Consider the following 21,804-nt stretch of genomic DNA (forward strand, 5'->3'; position numbering starts at 1 on the left):
TCGAGGCTTAAATTGGGCTGCAACTGTTCTGCACCTTTGCTTGTTTGTCAATCTATACTATTTCATTATGCTCCAACATGGTATTTGTTTGACACATTTCAAAATTTTCCAGACACGCATTCAGCTTCTCTATTGTTCTGTGGTCCAATCTCTAATTCATAGAAATCGCAAAATAGCCTACATTATGGAACCAACTGCTCATGCATTTCAGAGATCAATATGCAGTAACAATTTCGCTTAGTTTATTTAAAAGCTGTATATCCCTTAAGAATGAGCATTTACTTTTTAAATTGTAAAATAATTGGATAGTTTATCATGTTCAAAGGCAAGTTGATGCCTTACCTCGGGCAAGAAGATAAACTTGTTCCAGCTGTCATCTGATTTTTATAAAATGCATAAAATACATCTGATATCATTATTATTATATATTTTTTACATTTAATCTACAATACTACATCAAATAACTATTTTCACAATTAAATTAAATAATGACAGACAAGATATAGACCTATAACAGAATCCCAGTCAAAGAGATTTATCAGAGAGAGAGAAAGAGAAATACAGTATTATGCAAAAGTTTTAGGCACTTGTGAAAAATGTTGCATAGAGAGGATGTCTTCAAAAATAATGACATAAATAGTTTTCATTTATCACTTAATGTCATACAAAGTTCAGTAAACATAAAAAACCTAAATCGATATTCAGTGTGACCACCTTTGTCTTTAAAACAGCACCAATTCTAGGTACACCTGGACACAGTTTTTCTTGGTTGTTGGCAGATAGGATGTTCCAAGCTTCTTGGAGAATTCACCACAATTCGTCTCAATTGCTTCTGTGTCTCTCTTTAACCATAAACAGACATGATGTTTAGTGGGGATTTCTGCACCTATAGATCATGCACTTGAAATAAAGTTTTAGAAGTTAAGATAAAATCCAGTGGAGAGTCTTCACAAGCTCAAGGAACGCCGATGAAATAATCTTCTGTCATCTGCTGGATCGTTTGGAGTTTGATCGGATGCTTATTGATTTAAATGTGAATGGATGCAAATAAAAAGGAATGTTTCAATGCTACCTTAATCTAATAAATATGTATTAATGTAGGAATTGAACTACGTTATTGTATATTTGTTTTAAAATGTTAAATTCTTTCAGAAATAAAGACATTCTCCATGCACGCAGTGACTCGAGGTTAACGTTTTTAAGATGAATTTGGCCACTGATCTAGAGTCAGCGTTCCCTTTATGCGAGTAATTAAAGTTTGTATATGAGGTGGGAAACTGATCCTAGGCAGTTTACTGTTGCAGCTATACGAGCAGTATTAGTGTAAGGGATTTCCGATCAATATCTAATAAGCATTAATAACATCATGCCCGTGGCCAGGGGAAGACTTACACACGCCTATTCGTTCCATATGATGTCATACTGCATGCATAGTGTAATTATATTATTTGTAGTGCTTGAAATTTCATGTCAGCGACACATTTTAAAGGGGTCATGACATGAGAAACCAAATTTGCCTTGATCTTTTGGTATATAAGAGGTCTTTGTATCATTAAAACGTCCTGCAAGTTTAATATTTTAAGACGTCCTCCCCATTCTAAACGAATCATTTATTTAATCAAGCTCAAAATACAGCTCGTTCTGGATTCATGGTTAGAAGTGACGTGTCGGTTAGAAGTGACGTAACAGCGTTTGCATATGACCGCCTCCAGCACAAGATAACTACGCTTTAAGCGCAAGACAGCTACGCTCATTTCAGTATCGCCGTGCGCCTCACAAGTGTTCAGTCGATGGACAGCGAGCTCTGACAGAGACTACTTGTGCACAGGAAAATTACGATGCCACACAGATGTGCTGTTCCTGGCTGTGGTCAAACAAAACCTCTGAATAAGCTGCCGAAAGATCCAGACGTCAGGGAAAAATGGATGCAGTTTATTTTTTGCGGACGTTCCAGTCACAGCAGTGTTAACTTAAGCGTTTGTTCTGTACATTTTAAGGATGACTGTTTTGAGAACAAATCTCAATATGATGCTGGCTTTGCCAGAAAACTGTTGCTCAAAGATAAGTCCGTGCCGACTATTCTGGGAACAACGACGACGCTAAACTGTAAGTAGGCCTAATCTATTTTAAACTTTAAACTACCTTTTAAAGCGCAATTTCATTCATTATGAATAATCACAGTGTTTTTACTTAGTTTACTTGCATATTGTTCTGGCTGGGGGCGTCAATAATTGATACATAGGCACTGACGTTAGCCAATCATAACAGTGGGCGTTAACACTGAAGTCTTAAATGGAAAACGCCCCCAAAACAGACTGTTTGAATCAGAGGATGAGAAACAGGGTGGGAAAAGGTCATAAATCACTAGATTTTAAAAGTTTTTCTTAAAAAAATATATATTAATACTATAATTGCACCTAAGGGAACATAATAATACAATAAAAAAAACCATGTCATGACCCCTTTAATCTAACACACAATCCTCAACAATGGAAGGTTAAAATTAAACAACGAATTCCACATCTAACATTTAAGTGATTGTGTTATGTAAAACGTGTCTGTACGTGATCTGAAACATCACAAGGAAATAATATATGAGCTCAAAATGAGATTGGAACAGAAATATGAATTTGACATCAATATTATCAAGGAAGTAATTACTCCTGGGCTTGCAGTGTAATGCAAGCACTTGGCGCCGGATGGCAGTAAAAATCATTTTCAAGGCAAAAATCTCCTGCAACAAAGAGCACGAGGAAGCGTTGCTATGGAAAAACAACCTTGACGACATGAAGGCGCTGTAAACAGTTTAAAAAAACTTACAAATGGATTAGCATTAGAACTAATTTGCAATTTAAATTTGACCAGTGCCGCTGTTTTATGAACTGATTGACGGTGATACGCGGAGTACATTGTAAGTATTCTGCTTTTTTCAGGCATGTTATTGGTCTTCGTGGTGAAACAAAAAACGAATGTATCTTGTCTGCTCGTTAAATGGCTAGCTTTAGCTATACGGACTATTCTTAAAAAATAATAATGTTAATGTTAGCTGTGTTAGTGCAAACACAGAAAGAGCACCTGCTACATGAAGTTTTCGACGCTAATTCGGAGTTTGAAAGTGTACTTGTAGCTGACTGCAGTTTCATGTACAGTCGAAGTGCACACATCACTAAAACAATACATTACATGAAGTAATCGCTGGTTATTAAATTATATTATATTGCTGCGAGCTCCAAAAAAAAAAAAAAAAGTATGAAGTTACTGGGAGAAGTCAAGTGAAACGAAAAGGAAAACGCATACCATTAATTTTTGAGTCAAGAATATCAGACGATATATCAGGGTTACTCCAATATGATCTAAACAAAACTAGTTTTATCTGCACACAGTAATGAGGTCTTCTCTGTTTTTATTTTATTTTTTATTGTATTTATTTTTTGTCACATGACAAAAAATGGCAACCACCATTTTGGTTTTTAAAATATTAATAATGTTTTAAAGAAAATGTGAAAATAACACTTGGTCTTGTTTAATTTTACTATCTTCAGACGGTTACACCACATAACATTTTATATAAAGTTGCACTCATTAATTTTTCCCTCATTAAATAATTTTTACTCAAATTATTTACAGTTTTGAAACATACAAAACCGTGAGCACTCGCATAATATGAAGACGCCAGTCATTTCAGTAACCTTATTAATGCTGCCTTTTTCTACATGGGGGCTGCCAGCTAAAAACTACTCGCTTAATCACAGTAACAACCATGCTATTGGACACTTTTACTCATGGACTAAATTCATAATTGCTTAAGGCCTGGGTTGTACTTCATTTTTGTGCATTGCATATCGATCGGCTGCGTTGCCTTTCTGAGTATACGTGTCTGACCCCGAGTGAATATGAACACCTTCGACGCATGCCCACTACAGCTCCTTTAGTACAGTCAATGGCCGGCGCATGCGGCGACGATGTGCAAAGACGAGGGCCTTGTCCGTAGGTCAATAAAATCTGGTCCATGTGTGGTCAGGGCGCGCAGACTGTGCCGATGACTTCCGCGCTCAGCAATGCGAACAACAAAAGTATACTCAGGCCTTTATAGTGAAAAGTATACTCAGGCCTTTATTGATTTTTTTTTACAGTGGCATCAGAATCATAATGTGTTTGAATGATGCTGCATTCACGCCCCTAGGTGTCAGTGTAAGGCCAAGATGACATGAATAAAAACGAAATAATTTTTAACTCAGTATTTTATATCAAAAGACAAATTTAAGTAATTAAAAAAAATAGAAGATGTGTATTCAAGTAATTGTTTTGTGTGAATGTATTTTGAAAAACAACAAGTATCACGTCATTGACACATGAATAGTAAAATATGCCTTGGGCAATACAAGTAGGCATATATGAAGATGTTTAACCTGTGTGATAATATAAACTGATGGACTTATTAGATCTGCAAACTAACATTTTACAAATTGTAGTATCTAAATAGTATCTAACTGTTTTAGGACTTCTTATGGCAGAGTTGCATATTATTGGACAGATCATTGGGGCCAGCGGTTTCCCACAGAGCAGCCTCTTCTGCAAGTGGGGTGTACATACAGGTATCCTTTTTATTTTAATTGCAAATATTTTATGCAGACTGTTCCAGTTTCAGGCAAGTTTCAAAGAGTGAACATACAGTATCCAGGGGAATAAAGGGGATCACAAAAATTGGTATTGAAACAGCTGGGACAAAGCACAATCAAACTGAAACTTCATTCAATTCAGTCATTTTTTTCTCTCACATTTTAACGAATTAAAGGGTTAGCAAAAATGAAAATGTTCTCATCATTTACTCACCCTCATGCCATCCAAGATTTGTATGACCTTCTGCAGAACACAAATTAGTAGAATATTTCAGCTTTGTAGGTCCATACAATGCAAATGAATGGGTGTCAAAATTTCAAATCTCCAAAATCCACATAAGGGCAACAGAAAAGTACAGTACTCCAGATATCTTCTGAAGCAATATGATGCGTGGGTGAGAAAGCGATCAATATTTAAGTCCTTTTCTACCTTAAATTCTCCTCCCTGCTCAGTATATCTCCACTTTCACTTTCTCCTTCTGTTTTTGATGATTCACATTCTTCATGCATATATCACCCCTTACTGGGCAGGGAGGAGAATTTATTAAAATAAATTAAGTAAAAATTACTTAAATATTGACCTGTTTCTTACCCAGACCCATCATATCTGGCTGGATTGGTAATCTGGCATACCGGGCATTTTTGCGGTGGGCCGACGCACTTTGGGGCCGATCGGGGCGGACTGTCCACAGGGAGAACCGAGCAGGCCAGTGGGTCGGCTGCGAAACGTGCCGAATGGGCCGTTATAAGCTCAAATGAGCCGCCGCGTTATGCAGAACGGACCACAAAACGGCGCCACGGTATGCAGAAAAGGAAAGCCACAAGTTTTGAGACAGTTGCCATGTAAAATTCTGGGCCGATTTCGCTTCCCAGTCCAGCCCTGATCATGTCTGAAAATATAGATTTAACCACTGGAGTCATATGGATTACTTTTCTGCTCCCTTTATGTGGATTTTCAAGCTTTGAAAGTTTGGCACCCATTCACATGCATGTGAGGGCCTACAGAGCTGAAATATTCTTCTAAAAATCTTAATTTGTGTTGTGCAGAAGAAAGAATATCATATACATCTGCGATGCCAGGTGACATTTTTGGGTGAACTATCCCTTTAACTTCTTTACACAAGCTCATGTGACATAGTAGATGTATGCTTTAATCTGAATAACAGCTAAATAATAACTTAAAAACCTTTTACTGCTAATCAGGAGGAGCATGGAGACTTCTTTCTGGTCTAAAGGAAGGCCAGACTCAAGTGGACATGCCTCAAACAGGGGATATAGCATACTGGAGTCATCCCATTGATTTGCACTATACCACCAAGGGCCTACAAGGTATTTGTCTAATGTTTCTGTCTTTGGCAGCGTTTGGGATCAATTTTGATTAAAAAAAAATATTGGATGTCTGCTCTGCCTCTAGGATGGCCAAAGCTTCATCTTCAAGTGTGGCATCAGGACTCCTTTGGGCGATGCCAGCTATATGGTTATGGTTATTGCCATGTACCATCAAGCCCAGGACAGCATCGTCTGCAGTGTGTGACATGGCGACCACTGGGATCCTGGCAGGATCAACTTTCTCAGATTTTTGTTGGTGGAGGACCACAGCTGCGCTCTCCAGATCTCATTTACAGTGGAGCAGACAGATACAGGCTCCACACTGTTGCCATGGGAACAGTAGAATTAGAGCTGTGCATCATTCTGCGGCACTTTGACCGATATGGTGTGGAGAGTTGAGAATGGATCGCAGATTGTTGCATATTTCAGTGCAGATCAGAGAAGTGCTATGGAGTGGATAAAAAGTTTTGTTATATTGGATGGATGTACTAACATGGTGTGTGTGATTTTCATAATGCAAATTTATAGTGTATAGGATGCTATGATGATTAACAAAATTTTGGTGAGAGCTGAATTTGTTTGCGAGTCTGTATGTGTATTTTTGACATCAAGCATATACTTTTTTATTTTTTGTACACTTTTTGTACGCTTTGCACATTTTATACAAATATATGTTGTGTGTTTTTTTTGTTTTGTTTATGTAGATGTTTTTTGTCAATCAAATTAAACAGTTTTCAAAGGTGGATCATTTCTGACCATACATTTTGAATAGTTTCTCATGCAGTGGTCTGATTATAGGGTACATTACATGAAAACCTTTCAACAGCCTCATCTATTGGGATGACCTCTCTCAGTACACTGCTTGTACTTCTATTTTTTGGTATGTGCGTAATTCATCAAACCACACCCTGTGAACCTTATCAGTCCAGTTGATTATGTCTCATCAAATCTTGCTTTAGCATGCTCTGTGTTTTAGAGATAATGAGAATCAACACTTTGATAGTCTGCAAAAGATCTTTGTTGCCTTTTGAGTGGAGTTTCTAACTGCTTTAGTGAGGCTGAAGAAAAATACTTACATGGTTCATCATGTTTTTATAAGCAGAATGCATTGATTCAGAGTAAGAGAGAGGAACAATGTTTAAAAGAGTTTTCCGATTTTTTAACAAATGGGTTACCAGTGAGTCGTGTTGAGCAAGTTTAGAACATAGAACAAAAGCTACATCAGCATTGTATGTGCTTTTAGAGGGTGAGAAAACTATTTAACGAATAATAAAAAAACAGTTGACAACCTTTTTCAAAATGGGTTCAAATGGAGATTGTGCATCTTAGTCTGTTGTTTTGTGTCCTATGTGTTTGGTTCCTCACGTCCTCTCAAATGCTGGTGAAGGACAATAAACTTTTATGTATAAATAGAGAGAGAGATGACGTATCTACTTAAGTAAAGGTTTATGTCAACGAGTGTGCAGCTTTCAGGTGCCTCTGCTAATAATGTTGTCTTGAGAATGCCAATATATTATAATTCTACAGACACGATTTAAGATTAAATTTTTTTTTAATACCTAAACCAAAACCAACAGATCTGACTTTAACTCCTTTTAAAGTACATCCACTACACTTAGCACATACTGGCTGTTATGACCCGAGTTGCTATTTCGTTTCTAGATTGACCTTTCGCTAAGCTCTGCCCACTTTAGTAACGGTTGCACGTTCTGACAAGCTCTGCAGAACTCCCCATTGGGATGAATGGGAGACTGGAGATAGCGTTTTTGGGGGCAAAATAGTCTCATAAACGGAATGGATAATATTTTTTACATGGGCTGGTATGAAGAGTGGCAATTCTAATGCATCTGAAGTTTTTGTAAATGAAATACAGTGATTTGATTAAAAACTGTAGAGCGTCTGAATTAGAATCAAGGCAAACGATTATTAGTCACTTAAAAAGTGAAAAACTTAATTTAATAGCGATTACACATCTACTAACATTATCGTAAGTGAACAGAGCTGTTTATAACGTCTCATAACACTCATTTTGATGCTGTGAACTGTTTATTTACTATCGCTTTTACCATGACTCGAATCAATACATCCTGTTTATGAATTAACGTTCAGTTATTAGCTTTAACTTGAGCAAATGTAGGTGTCGTTGAAGATGTTATATGTTCATTTGGGAATTACACAGTTTAATCCATAACATGCTCTTCTACATATTTTTTTTAAGATTATTTTTAAATAATCGCTGGGTAACTTATGTCACTTTTACAAATGAACCGGCAAAAACATGTTTTAATTTATAATTTACACACACAAACACACACACAAATATATATATATATATATATATATATATATATATATATATATATATATATATATATATATATATATATATATATATATATATATTATATATATATATATAACCCCGCTTAAAAGTACTCAAACACACATTACTCCCTCCAGGCTGTCATTGGAAAATAGCAAACGCGTGTCAGAAGAATAATGGCGGCAGGGCAACTGTCTGCTAAGACATGATTGGTTAGAAGTGCTTTTAATGCGGGGCTTAGCAAAGGGTCAGTTACTGTTTTGTGTTACATTCAAATGGGCAAAACTATTCAAACTCCAAATGTCAAAAATGTCAAACGTAAACAAGGCCTCTGTTTTAACTGTCTCTTTCTTGCACTATTTTTGTTTTCTTTCTTTGTTCTTTTTTTCTTTCTTAGATCTATCTGTTTTTCATCTGTCTGTAATTTTCAAACCTATTCTTTTATTTATCTATTTATTTTTAATTAGTTTCAACTGTAAGACAAGGCTTTGTCATCTATGTTTGTCTTGATAAAGTAGGATACTTCCTGTGGGAATTTAATTTGCATTTTCTAAACACATGGCAGATTGAATAATTCTTGTTTTAATTGGTCCATTATTATGGAATGTTGGTTTTACAATATAGCCTTTGTTCAAAATAAGATGGTATGTTGAGTGGATAGCCATTTCCAGCTGTTTCCATACATATGAATGTCAAAATAAGCTAACCATAACCCTTTGCCTCATTTATTGTCCAGTGTTGGGTTAAATCTGGAAGGGAAACTACTGTGCTGCAAAGGAAGTGTTGTGTCTTTTGGTTAAACTGTGCTTCTTCCTTTTCCTCTTTTGTCATTACTTGAGTCAAGAGCAAAGAGTTTACCAAACAAGGGGAAGTCAGAACAAAATAACTGATGTTACTTTGAACCAACAATATAAGAAATTGTTGAGGTTATGGTATGGGAACTACGAATTCCAAATGCGACACGTGGTAATTCGCGAGGACATTTATTGTGTGACTGAACCTCTGACTTCAGTGGTGAGTTTTGTGTTTGTCAGATCTATTGGGGCTTTTATTGTTGTTATTGTTTTAATATAGTATTACGGGAAGCAGTATCTCATTGATTGTTTTGGTTCTGATTCTTACTCTTGGCTCAAAGCACTGCCTTATGGAGAAATTTCTACAATGTTAAAGTGAAGGCAGATCTACAGTCCAGAAAGTCTACTCTTTACAAGTCGTTTAAATATCTATTACCACTCTCAAAGACTGAACATAAAATCCAGCAAAGTGGACCATGAGGGCAGAGAGTTTATTACTGGTACTCCAATGCCTGCTTGGATTTGTGCGCTATAGTGGAGCCTTATCAACTTGCAATTCTCTAGATTTGGAACTGATAAAGAGAAAGCGCATTGAAGCCATTCGAGGGCAGATCCTCAGTAAGTTGCGATTACATAAGGAACCAGAATTGGATGAAGAAGCAGAGGCAGAAAACATTCCAGTAGAACTCATATCAGTCTACAACTCTACCGTGGAGCTAAGTGAAGAGCAGAGCATTGATCCTGTACTCTCGTCTGTAGAAGAATCGACAGACGCTGAATACTATGCTAAAGAAGTTCACAAATTCACAATGAAACGGAGTGAGTAGCCTTTCTGTTGGTGCATGTTATTGACTATAAATACTTAGATTTAGCAGCTTAAAGGTAAATGCCTGATGATTTCCTTAGAGACTGGAGGGTGACAAACAGGAAGGGGGGCGGCTTAGAGAATACTAATGACTCAGATACTGTATTGAGAGTGCCTTTGTAAAGTTGAATGGTGTATCACTGAACCCCAGACATTCCTCAATTTATTTTTGTCTCTTAAAACCATATATAGACATTGGCAACAGCCCTGGCTTGACTTATATGGGTATGTTTTGTTGTTCGTTATCTGAAATGAACTTGGCAATAACAAAAGTCACCCCCTTGGATGTTTTTCACGCCTCCAACCCATCTCATTATTTTCTTCACACTATTTAGCATCTACAATTCTTAGATTTGTGTGCTCGTGATACAGCACATGTTAAGCACCAATGATGTTGTGGTAGCTGCTTTGAAACTGTTGCTTTCCAAACTGCAAGCTGCTAATCAAGCAGTACAACTACAGTTAAGCAACATTTTTGAAAAAGGAGTTAGCACTACAAGTTGCTGAAACTACATTTAAGTTATATAAGGATACACAAATCTTTTAAATTATAGCATTATTATTAATATTTATTATAACTTTAAAGGAATAGTTCACCCCCAACAATAATTTACTTGCCCTCATGCCATCCCAGATGTGTATGACTTTCTTTTTCTGCATAACACAGCAAAGATTTTTTAGAAAACTATTACATCATAAAAAGAAAAACTTGCTTTGTCAGCATGAATGGTTGCTCCAGGCGTAAATAGCTAGTTTGTAATCCATTGTTTCAATTCAAAATGTTAATTGCAGTGAGAAATCGTGGCAAAAATTCACACTTGGTGTGCAAAGGCCTTAACCTTTATATTTCAATTATGTAAACAAGTGCTGTCATTGATTAAATAGTTTCATACAATTCATCACAATTAATCGCATATATCAATATTGGCTGGAAAAGGCCCCCAAATAAAGACATTTCAATATATAATAAATACATTAACTATAAATCAGCATATAATATGATACATTTAATCATTCAGATAATTCAAAGACATTACATTGTGGCAGATGAGTAAAATAATTAGAAAATACAAAAACAGGCTTTAGAAGTCTTTGGTTTATTTCATATAATTGAATACTTCCCTTTGCAAATGAGTTTGTCAGTCTGTCCGATTTAGACATGGGCTGTTCTCACATGATGTGTTCTTCCAATCCGTCTGTCTGTACACACGCATCTTACTATGGTTGCATTGCATTTTATTGTTTTTTAGCATACCTAGCCATAAATGCTGGGTTTTTATGATGCAGTGTCAAGTTAAATGTAGAGTGAAACTCTCGAGGCCCCTCACTCTGCTCCGTCCTGTCTTTGATCAGCTGTTAGTTTGTTGCCTGTACAATTGGAGTTGCGCTGACATGCCCCCTACTGACTCAGACTCGCAAAAACAACAAAGTTGCCACTTTCATTCAAAATTCAAACGAGCTGGAATTGTTCATGGCTTATTACAGAATTTACATACAGTGTTAATGTAAACTAATACCTTTTGGAAAATCATGATTCAGCAGATATTAAATTGGTTCCTAAATGCAAGGCCCTGTTGTTGTAAGTACATACTGTACATGCATGATTCCAGACATATACTTATATATATATTATTATAATTTAATATATTAATATTTAATTATTTTGTTGTGCATCTCATCAATAGTGTATGAAAACCCAGGAAAGCTCTTATGGTTCAACATCACAGAGATGAAGCTCACATTGGGTTCAGAGCGCATGATCACCCAGGCAGAGCTCCGTCTGCGCATCAAGGATCCAAAAATAGCTCCTGGTTCCGAGCAGAGACTGGAGATGTACCATGGTGTTGGGGACATGGCTCACTACCTGGGATCACACTACATTTCTAATGAACTGGCCAACAAGTGGCTGTCCTTTGATGTGACTAAGACCTTGAAGGACTGGTTGGAGAAGCCAGGTGAGAATTCATGCTACCTCTAAGATCAACAGTGCCAGTGGGTACTAGAGGTCTGATATGGAAAAGAACGTGTTTATGCATCCAGTGAACTGCATTATAAAAGCTTCAAATGGTCATTTAAATGTCATATTAGTTCACTGAAAACATACAGTGCCTTTTAAAAGTCTGAGTCCACTTTTTTAATAACAAATTGTTTTTCAGCATATAATTTTAAGGGAAAAATTTACTGAAAACAAAAAAATATCAGAATAGATTTAGTATTTGGTATGTCACTCCTTTTGCTTTTTATGACAGCATACACATGAGCTGGCATAGACTCTACAAGTCTGAAATCCAAAATCTGATGATCCATGCTATCCTAGCATAATTTGAGAATTTTTCAAAGAGCATCAATGGAAGCAAGAAAATCTGCCCTTTTGAGTTAACATGGTCAATGTAAAAAAATGTTTTCCCCGTTGTTACATTTTTCAACCCCCTTCCCTAAAAAAGGGTTTATTTTGAGCTTTAAGTCCCTGATATTCAATGGGGACTTTTTTTTTTTTTTTTAAACAGCACTTTATACAATGCATACATGATTAATCCATCTTTCTCGAAAATTTCAATCATAGCGGAGGAACAAGTATTTCAGCTGAAGTTGCACTGTGGTTGTGATAAGCCACAGTCTGATTTTCAATTCACAATAGGAGGTTAGTGATAAAAAGTTGCATGATTTTTATTGTCTTAGCTTACCAAATGAAAGTAATCAAACAATGGAACAAGCTAATATTGCAAATTTTCACTGTAGGTTTGGCTGGTCAAAGAGGTGATAAAGGAAACCTAGCTAGCCAAGTGCCAAGGCCCCTCATTCTGGTGATGTCACTTCCTGTTGAGGGTCACAGTCATTTGAAATCCCGCAGAAAGCGGCAAGCTGAGACAGATGGAGTTTGTACTGAGTGAGCCTTTTATGACTGTTATAATAAAATCATCATCAGACAAATTCATACTGTGCATAAATGTGTTGTTGCATATCAAGGGCCTCAGTGTGTCATAAATTAGCCTTCTTCATGCAGAAAGTCTGACGGTTGCTGTGTGAGAAGCCTGTATATTGACTTTCGCAAAGACCTGGGCTGGAAGTGGATACATGAACCCTCTGGTTACTATGCCAACTATTGTACTGGCTCTTGCTCCTATGTCTGGACTTCAGAAAATAAGTACTCACAGGTACCAGTTAGGAGAGATACTTCTAAACATATTTCACTTTTTGACCACTTAGAAAATACGGGTCTGATATTGTCTGAAATTGTTAACCTGGCTACCACAGGTACTTGCACTTTATAGTCATCATAATCCTGGTGCCTCGGCCCAACCTTGCTGTGTACCACAGGTTCTAGATCCACTGCCCATCCTTTACTTTGTGGGGAGGCAACATAAGGTCAGTATTATTTTTTTCCCCCTTGTGTTTTCCCCCCAATTTCTGTGGCATTAATGTAATATAAAATATTTGTGTAAGTTACCTTTGTCAGTGGTCAACATAAGAGTATGATATGTTATGACAAGGCACTTAATATTATGTTTTTAAAAGTAGTACCCTGCCATAAATAAATAAATCAATACTAATGCTCAATGGAACTTTCCTTAGGTAGAACAATTGTCAAATATGATTGTGAAGACCTGCAAGTGTTGCTGAGAGCATCATTTTTATTTGGTCCTGATGATCAAGAGAACATTTATAACCTGTAATATCTTGGGTGAGGAAACATTTGTGGATATTTATTTGAGGAAAATCTAGTTTCCTTCCTGTTATGTGTTAATTTGTCATATTTGAAAGTTTTTTTTATAACTTAAAAAAAAAAAATATTATGTGAATAGCAATCCACATATGGTGTACATTTTGTCGTAAAAGGGAAATAGTCTTTTGTTTATTTGTATTTGTTTATGTATTGATGCCAGTGAATGTGTTATTTAGCTGAGGACTCTCAAATGATGACTATCAGCACCATCATTAATAAATACACTGTAATTATAGGTCAACAAAATGCATTGCATTGTTCATCTGTTAAGCAGTTGGCAGAGAAAAAGGCCATTAAAAACCTCCTTGTCCCTTTTTTGTGCTTGCCAAAATAAGAACATTGCAACGATACAGAGTGTTTATCTCATAATATAATTATATACACCCCCAAATTTTGTTATCTGACTCTCTTCTGTTGTCTGCAAATTCCGTTGTCTTGCCGCACAATTGTGATCTGTTTACTGTTAACTGTATTAACTTGTTCTACAGTCTCGATTTGTTACAGGTGTTCAGGAAAGAAAACTTCCTGACAGCCAATTTCCTTGTGACTACACAGCTGGCAAGGCTTTTGTTGTTTAATGTTATGTAATTTTATGTATGCTGTCTATTTGATTACGGCATATTATTTTATGCTCATACTGAAAATATAATGAATTGGAGAATAACAGTTGGTTAATCAAGATGGATTCTCTTTATCTCCGTTTACATTCGGATGATTGAAGGGGCCTAAATACCTAAATTAATCTACAAGAGGAGAATAAAACATCCCAGTATTAAAAACATGACTTCACTACATCACTTAGCCATGAAAAAGGCTTATAATTAGGATAGTTTGGCTTATAACCTAATGAGAAACAACAGTGGTGGAATCAATGGTAGACTTTATTGAAATGTTAAGTCCTATGATTCACTCTAGTGGAACAACTGAGTATCACATGCACTGTCTTTTCCCTCACATTTTCAATCCGCACAAAATATGAATAATATGACAGGTTTCTGTTTGTTAATTAACGATTTTCTGATTGATATTACCATATAAAAATATTTCAGTTACTCATAATTAAACTGGCAAATGATCGAACTCACTGAGTGAATTCATTTACACAACGAAGTCCTTGATGCTGCACTTGATCTGTTGTACTGCACTGCTGCTAAAGGGACATTTCACCCAAAAAAGAAATTTCTCTCATGATTTACTCACCCTCCTGGCATCCCAGATGTATATGGCTGTCTTTCTTCTGCAGAACACAAATTAAGATTAAATATATATATATATATATATATATATATATATATATATATATATATATATATATATATATATATATATATATATCAACTCTGTAGATCCTCACAGTGCAAGTGAATGGGTGCCAACATTTTAAGGCTCCAAAATCCACAGAAAGAGAGTATTAAAAGTAATCCATATGACTCCAGAGGTTAAATCCATGTGTTCAGACACATTATGATGAAACAGATCAATATTTAAGTCATTTTTTATCATAAATTGTCCCCTTGCCCAGTAGGGGGCGATATGAATAAGAAGGAGAATGTAAAAGTGAAAAAGAAATGTAGATTTATTGTAAAATAAATAAATAAAAATACTTAATAAACTTAGTTATTGATCTGTTTCTCACCCACACCTATCATATTACTTCAGAAGGTATGGATTTAACCACCAGAGTCATCTGGAGTACTTTAATGTTGCCCTTATGTGGATTGTGGTGCTTTAAAATGATGGTCACTTGCATTGTATAGACCTAAAAAGCTGAAGAATTCTTCTAAAAATCTTAATTTGAGTTCAGCAGATGAAAGAAAGTCATATACATCTGGTATGGCATGAGGGTAGGTAAATTATGAGAGAATTTTTATTTTTGAATGAACTAGTCTATTCCTTTAAACTGAGGTATGCAAGGTCAATGACCATACATTCCCTTTATTTCTTCATTGCTTAAGAGAGTGCTTGCTGCCAAAACTGGATGTGTCAGCAGCCACCTAGACATTAAATTTGAGCTGAGGGAAAACCGTTCCACAAATCTAAAGCATACGATTATAGTTCAAGCTGAGAAGCCACACCATGATTGTGTTTTCAAAAATGTTTCATGATCATCATCATCAAAATATGATTTCTCCATACCATAAGTGATTGCCACCTTCATTTTTCTAAGGAAATGCCAACACTTATAATCAACACTTCAAGTCCTCTATTATTCCTGCTTAAATATCTTCAACTCCAGATAACTGTTTTTTATCAGTATTATCAAGATGGTAGAACATCACACAATGTTCTGCAAATTTAGCTTTCTCTATAATTATAATTTATACTTTTAAGACAACTTAAAGCAGAATTGGTTAATTATAGATATACAATGTCTTTAGCTGGCTTTCTAAGACCACAGACTTCACAAACAGGACAAAAGCTTGCATAACATCAGTAGATCCAGTTCATGTAAATTATCATGAGTGGTGAGATGGGTATAGACTATAGTTCTTGATAAATTGCAGGGCATAAATGTCTATTTTGTCCAGTACATTCAAGTCGAATCCTTCACAACTATTATTGCTTTAGGTGTCCAAAAATATGCAGATGAGATAATATTACCTAAAAAAAATGTGAGCAAACAAAAAGTGAAAGCAATTGACCTATAATTTTAGTAGCTAAAATTTATGATTGTTTACAAAGTTTTCCACTTTCTAAATATATTTAGCTTCTTTATATACTCAAATTAAAAATGTATAGAGATTTGCATAACATTAGATGCAGTTTCATTTTGTGCAGAGAGAAAAATCTTTTGTGTAGATTAGAGGCCACAATCTGTTTATCTTAAAGTGAGAGTGGTGATGTGGACGTGGCCGAGCAACATATGTGGAGAGCGAGGCTGGGAAAGGAAGAGCAGTAAGGATTGACACCTGTGTGAAATCACCTCTAATAGCTGTTATGTGTTGCATTGATAGCTGGAGGGTGTTAAAAGGACAGTTCAGAACGCTGGAGGGGAGAGAAACACACACAGCAGTGTCTAGGTGTATGTTATTGGTTTTTCTGAAAAGCATTAGTTTGTGTGTGCCACTGAAATATGTGCAATAAAAAGACTGACGTGGATTGTTTATCCGGCTCCCGCTTCCTCCTTTACAAGAAAGCTAGAGAATTATCAGTGAGATAATTGGGGGTTAAAAAAGTTCATACAGATTAAAGAATCTAACAAAGTGACCTTAAATAAACTAAACAAATATTCAAAAATCAGATATGGAGCGCTAAATCAAACAGCAACATCATGCAAATATTTTCAAGAAATGTACAGCAACTACACGTGAGGCTTTTAAAGTTTAATTGTTTTTAGTGTGAATGATTTTGAAGTTGTAAATTCATAATCTTGAAATAAGATAACATGTCATATAATTATGATATTGCATATGATTTTGAAATAGTCTGTTATTTTCAGAACCAAAGAAAGGATCAAATGGGATTATGACATTGTTTAGATTGAATGATGAGTTGGTCTTTTCTATTCACTCTACCATTCCTGTACAGTCTTGTCCCACACTAACTGTCCATGTGGCTCCTTGGCCCCTACGGGCAGCATGGCCAGATAGACAGGCGTTTCTGCTCCTTCCTCTGGGCTCTTGAGAGCATTTGGTCCAGCCATGTCTGTACGCACCCATCCTGGACAGCAAGCATTCAAGAGGATCCCATCACCAGGCCTTGTCTCAGTGAGTACTCGTGCCTGGATCTTTGAAAGCACAGTCACTCCAATCTACAAAAGACAGTAAACAAGTTGCTTCATTGCCAGTCCCAAATTCCTGAATGTTAGTCTGAGTCATCATTCACTTTCATTGCATCTTTGTTCCATAAAGAATGGTGACTGAGGCTAACATTTTGCCAAACATTTCCTTCTGTGTTCCACAGAAGAAAGAACGTCATATGGGTTTGCGACAATGCGAGGGTGAGTAAATGATGGCAGATTGTTTTTTTTTTTTTAACTATGCCTTTAAGAACTATAGGGAATTAAAGGGTTAGTTCACCCAAAAATACAAATTATCTCATCATGTTACTACCCTCATGTCATCCCAGATGTGTATGACTTTCATCTGCTGAACTAAAATTTTGATAAAAGAATATCTCAGCTATATAGGTCCATAGAATGCAAGTGAATGGGTGCCAAAATTTTAAAGCTCCAAAATCCATATAAGGGCAACATTAAAGCACTCCAGACGACTCTGGTGGGTAGATCCATATCTTCTGAGGTGATATGATAGGTGAGGGTGAGAAACAGATCAATATTTAAGTACTTTTTCCTTCACTTTCACTTTCTCCTTCTGTTTTTGGTTATTCCCATTATCCGTGCATATCACCCCTACTAGGCAGGGAGGGGAATATATGGCAAAAATTACGAAAAGATTGATCTGTTTCTCACCCACATCTATCAAATCGTGTCTGAACACATGGATTTAATCACTGGAGCCATAAGGATTACTTATGTGCTCTCTTTATGTGGATTTTGGACCTTTAAACTTTGGCACCCATTCACTTGCATTGTACGGACCTACAGAGCTAAAATGTTCTTCTAAAAATCTTCATTTGTGTTCTGTAGAACAAAGAAAGTCATACACATCTGGGATGCCAGGAGGGTGTGTACATGATGAGAGATTTTCATTTTTAGGTGAACTATCCCTTTAAGTATTGTATCTCAGTAACAAATATAGATGTTTGTTACCTTGGTGGTACCATAGGCACTGTTTGGCCAGCCCTGAGCTGCATGGTCCCCTTTTTGTGCAGCCTGAACAAACTCTCCCATCAACAGGCACAGCTCCTCTTCTGACATCTGTATATTTCTGAGTCTGACCAAAGGAAAAACACAAAACAATAATAAATACCCGATAAGGTATTTATTATACCTTATCACTTTTCATAAAAACCTGATTCACTCGTACTTTGCCTGCAGTTCAGGGCTGCACTGATCAAGGGACTTCTTGCTAACAAAGCTGGACACGTTGACCACCCGAGCATTGGGGTTAAGTATTGGCAGAAGAGCATGGGACACCCACAGTGTACCCCAGAAGTTGGTACGCATGGTCACTTCAGCCTGCTCTCCAAATGGCTCTGTTGCTGACTCTAGAAATAAGAGAATTGCAACTTGTTTATGGCTGTAAAATAATTATTGTGCTGGCAAACAAATAATATTACATAAACATTTCACTTCATTTTTAATTAAAGGATTATTTCACAAAAAAGTATAACTCTCTCATCATTTATGCACCCTTAAACCCGTATCGATCATATCGCTTCAGAACACATGGATTAAACAACTTTAGGAAACTCAGAAGAAAGCAATTAGAGTATTAAACTGCAATCGGGTGAGTAAATGCTGGAAAAAAATAAAAAACATAATTTTTGGATGAGCAATCCATGCAATGTACTTAACTCACTGAAATGCATATATTTTTTTCTATATATATAACAATATTTCAAATGTCAAATGTTTCAAAGACACTGCACATAGATTACTGCGATCGATTCACCAGTCCAATCAATGGCACTATTACTCATTCAAGTATCAGTCACTATTAGTGACCGTCTATTTTGTTATTTCGTCAGTATTTAACGTCTTAAATTACTGAGAGACAAACAAATCTGCTTCGGACTAACGTTTGAAGGCTATCCCCGCGTTGTTAACAAGAACATCCAGGCCGCCATAGTTCTCCTCTAGAAACTTTCGGAGTTTCAAACAGCTCCCTTGGTCACAGATATCAAGTTGATGGAAGATTACGTTTTTGCATCCCAGTGCAGCAACAGTCTCTTGTCCCAGTTTCTCATTCCGGGCAGTGAGGAGAATATCTCCCTTGAAACCTGCTTTGCACAGCCCTTTCACTATAGCCAGTCCGATGCCCTTATTTGCCCCGGTAACAACAGCAACTTTTTTGGACATTTTGGGGTTTCTTCAGACAAGTCCGTAGATAAGCAAAGAACGTAATCACAAAATAAAGAATCGACACTGATAAAGTGTTTGACCGGAAGAGTCTAAAATTCTTCCGCCCATGCACAACAGGCTGCTCCTCCTCTAGATTGGAGAAAATCACACACAAAAAGTGTAAAGTCATGGTGACTTGTTTGTTTTTATCTGGCTGATAGCCTGTTTTATTGCACCCTTATGCAATCTTAATGTACATGGTATTGAATTAGAAATTAAAATGCCTGAATAATATATAAAACAAAACAAGTAACACTAAATATTATATTGTGCTATCTGTATTCAAGTGATTCAAGTAGATTGGGTACAACTAAAGTAAAATATCTAATAAAAAACGAACAATTTCAGTTTAGGAAATATTGAAATGTAATACTATATTACAATGAAACAAACCGTGCCCCTGACGATTGATGCTTTAAAATCTACACACCTAATTAAATAACTTTTATTTGTGAACATTAATCAGTCTGGTGTGTTGGATGATACACGTCTTCAATACTACTCTGAAGTTTTCAAAAAGCATTTTAATCTCTCTTGTGTTCTTTATTTATTTGTATTTGCTGCCATCTGTTGTTAAAGTAATTGTATAGGCTAAACATACTCTACCCAAATACGTGAACGCAGATGCATCTTGCTACTCAAGCTCGATTTCACGCGTCGTTGCGTTGTGAAACGTTATATATATATATATATATATATGTATATATATGTGTGTGTGTGTGTGTGTGTGTGTGTAGATCAGTGTTCATAACCCAACGCAAGTTCACGCTGTATTCTCGGAGTTGCCACAAGGGGCGCTAGAGCGAATATTCTTTTTTCGATTAGTCATGGCGGAGCAGCAATTTCAGGAGATAGGCGGTGGGCCGGACCTCGAAATTATGAATTTGATACTTACCTCACAGCTGTGTAAGTCTTTTTTTGCTGAGGTCATGTAATAAAATCGTATAAGTACTACAGACATTGTTTCCAACTTTGTTGTTTGCACATTTGACGCAAAATGTCCTTACAAACTCTTACTTTTTTAAACCGGCAAATAAGCAGGAGTACTAATCATAACGTTAGAAAACCTCCCGTTTCCTTGACAACCAATGTAAATAATGAACACAGATGACCAGGAAGCTGCGTTCTTGAAATTACAATTTTGCTGTAAATCATTAAAAATGTAAATTTAGTTCTGTAGTTCAATAATACTGAGGTAAAAATGAGGTGTTTTATCCATTTAGCCTCAAATGTAAAAAGCCCTGTAACCCCCCTTTCCCAGACAAGTTGGGCAAAGATTGTTCAATGTACAAATTTATGGGTGAACCTGCAAACCACAGAGAGTACAGTAGCTGAAAAAGCCGTATTGGCATTTAACTTAAATTCCAAAGACGTCCAAGATGTGCCGGCTAATGTTGGATTTCACAGAGAATGCTACATGCTGTTCACCAACAAAGAACACATAAGAAGAGCACGTAAGAAGATAGAAAATGCAGCTAACAACAGTGAAGGTTTGTATCAAATGTATAATTTTTATATAAAACGTTTTATTTATATACGTTTAACCCCTTACTAGTCAGCCCCAATTTTGGCAAGTGATGCCAAATTCATGACATCCCCAAAATAAAAAGGTTGCTGCTCAGAAGTCATTCTGAATATACTCATAACCAACATATATTTAGAAAGCCAACCCTTGAGAGTTTACATTTCAAGACTCAAAATTAACCAGACTGTTATTAATATTGAGATATATAAGCTCAAACATAGAAACAAAAACAACAAATATTAAGAATATATTTATAAAATGTATAAAAATATTATGTGAATTTAGGATTGCACCTTATAACCACAACTAAAACATGGGGATTTTTTAAAGACAATCATCCCGCACATCCTATTCAATATTCTATAATAAAATCAACTAATCGAATATTCGAAAATCGTGACTCATCCCTAATTAATATAGTATTTCAGTGCAAGTGGATGACATGACAAGTAGCAAAAGGCAGTGCAATATGTGTGTAAGTGGGGTCAAATGTTCATAGCAAATTTAAAAATAAAAAAATAAACCAATGTAGCAGCATCATAGTGTAAACTACCAGTGTATTTGTGCAAGAGTCAATCAGCTGCCCTTAGGTTATTGGAGGGTGGGGGTGGAAGGAAGAGGCTCTCTATGATTCCCCTATAGAAAGTTAAGAGGATGGAT

At 36.2% G+C, this 21,804-nt stretch overlaps 3 protein-coding genes across 4 annotated transcripts; 2 read left to right on the forward strand and 1 right to left on the reverse strand.

The window, feature by feature from the left end:
- The first annotated feature begins 2,740 nt into the window (after positions 1-2,740).
- Positions 2,741-7,101, forward strand: b9d2 (B9 domain containing 2). Its single transcript, XM_052099508.1, has 4 exons — positions 2,741-2,911; positions 4,500-4,595; positions 5,823-5,948; positions 6,034-7,101. The coding sequence occupies exons 2-4, from the start codon at positions 4,508-4,510 to the stop codon at positions 6,345-6,347; spliced, it is 528 nt and encodes a 175-aa protein (XP_051955468.1). The 5' UTR covers positions 2,741-2,911; positions 4,500-4,507; the 3' UTR covers positions 6,348-7,101.
- Positions 7,102-9,082: 1,981 nt separating this feature from the next.
- On the forward strand, positions 9,083-14,377 carry tgfb1b (transforming growth factor, beta 1b). Of its 2 annotated transcripts, none has more exons than XM_052099496.1 (8): positions 9,083-9,285; positions 9,407-9,884; positions 11,616-11,885; positions 12,494-12,571; positions 12,670-12,817; positions 12,935-13,085; positions 13,186-13,296; positions 13,504-14,377. In XM_052099496.1, the coding sequence occupies exons 2-8, from the start codon at positions 9,542-9,544 to the stop codon at positions 13,549-13,551; spliced, it is 1,149 nt and encodes a 382-aa protein (XP_051955456.1). In that variant the 5' UTR covers positions 9,083-9,285; positions 9,407-9,541; the 3' UTR covers positions 13,552-14,377. The 2 variants fall into 2 exon arrangements, with proteins under 2 accessions (XP_051955456.1, XP_051955457.1); XM_052099497.1 differs by having other exon boundaries at positions 13,249-13,296.
- Positions 14,378-14,517: 140 nt separating this feature from the next.
- Positions 14,518-19,706, reverse strand: cbr1l (carbonyl reductase 1-like). The gene is made up of 4 exons (XM_052099498.1): positions 19,298-19,706; positions 18,583-18,763; positions 18,366-18,489; positions 14,518-17,405 (listed from the first exon to the last, which is right to left on the reverse strand). Exons 1-4 carry the CDS (start codon positions 19,575-19,577, stop codon positions 17,166-17,168), a joined length of 825 nt encoding a protein of 274 aa, XP_051955458.1. The 5' UTR covers positions 19,578-19,706; the 3' UTR covers positions 14,518-17,165.
- Between the last annotated feature and the right edge of the window lie 2,098 nt (positions 19,707-21,804).

Source organism: Xyrauchen texanus, chromosome 31, assembly GCF_025860055.1.
Source record: "Xyrauchen texanus isolate HMW12.3.18 chromosome 31, RBS_HiC_50CHRs, whole genome shotgun sequence".
NCBI classification, from domain to species: Eukaryota; Metazoa; Chordata; class Actinopteri; order Cypriniformes; family Catostomidae; genus Xyrauchen; species Xyrauchen texanus.

Coding starts and splice junctions, on each gene's coding strand:
- b9d2 (XM_052099508.1), top strand. CDS start 4,508: ATGGCAGAGTTGCATATTATTGGACAGATCATTGGGGCCAGCGGTTTC. Junction 4,596..5,822: donor CAAGTGGGGTGTACATACAG/GTATCCTTTTTA, acceptor ACTGCTAATCAG/GAGGAGCATGGAGACTTCTT. Junction 5,949..6,033: donor TACCACCAAGGGCCTACAAG/GTATTTGTCTAA, acceptor CTCTGCCTCTAG/GATGGCCAAAGCTTCATCTT.
- tgfb1b (XM_052099496.1), top strand. CDS start 9,542: ATGAGGGCAGAGAGTTTATTACTGGTACTCCAATGCCTGCTTGGATTT. Junction 12,818..12,934: donor ACAGATGGAGTTTGTACTGA/GTGAGCCTTTTA, acceptor TTCTTCATGCAG/AAAGTCTGACGGTTGCTGTG. Junction 13,297..13,503: donor TTGTGGGGAGGCAACATAAG/GTCAGTATTATT, acceptor AACTTTCCTTAG/GTAGAACAATTGTCAAATAT.
- cbr1l (XM_052099498.1), bottom strand. CDS start 19,577: ATGTCCAAAAAAGTTGCTGTTGTTACCGGGGCAAATAAGGGCATCGGA. Junction 18,764..19,297: donor CGCGGGGATAGCCTTCAAAC/GTTAGTCCGAAG, acceptor TCTTATTTCTAG/AGTCAGCAACAGAGCCATTT. Junction 18,490..18,582: donor AGCCCTGAACTGCAGGCAAA/GTACGAGTGAAT, acceptor TCCTTTGGTCAG/ACTCAGAAATATACAGATGT.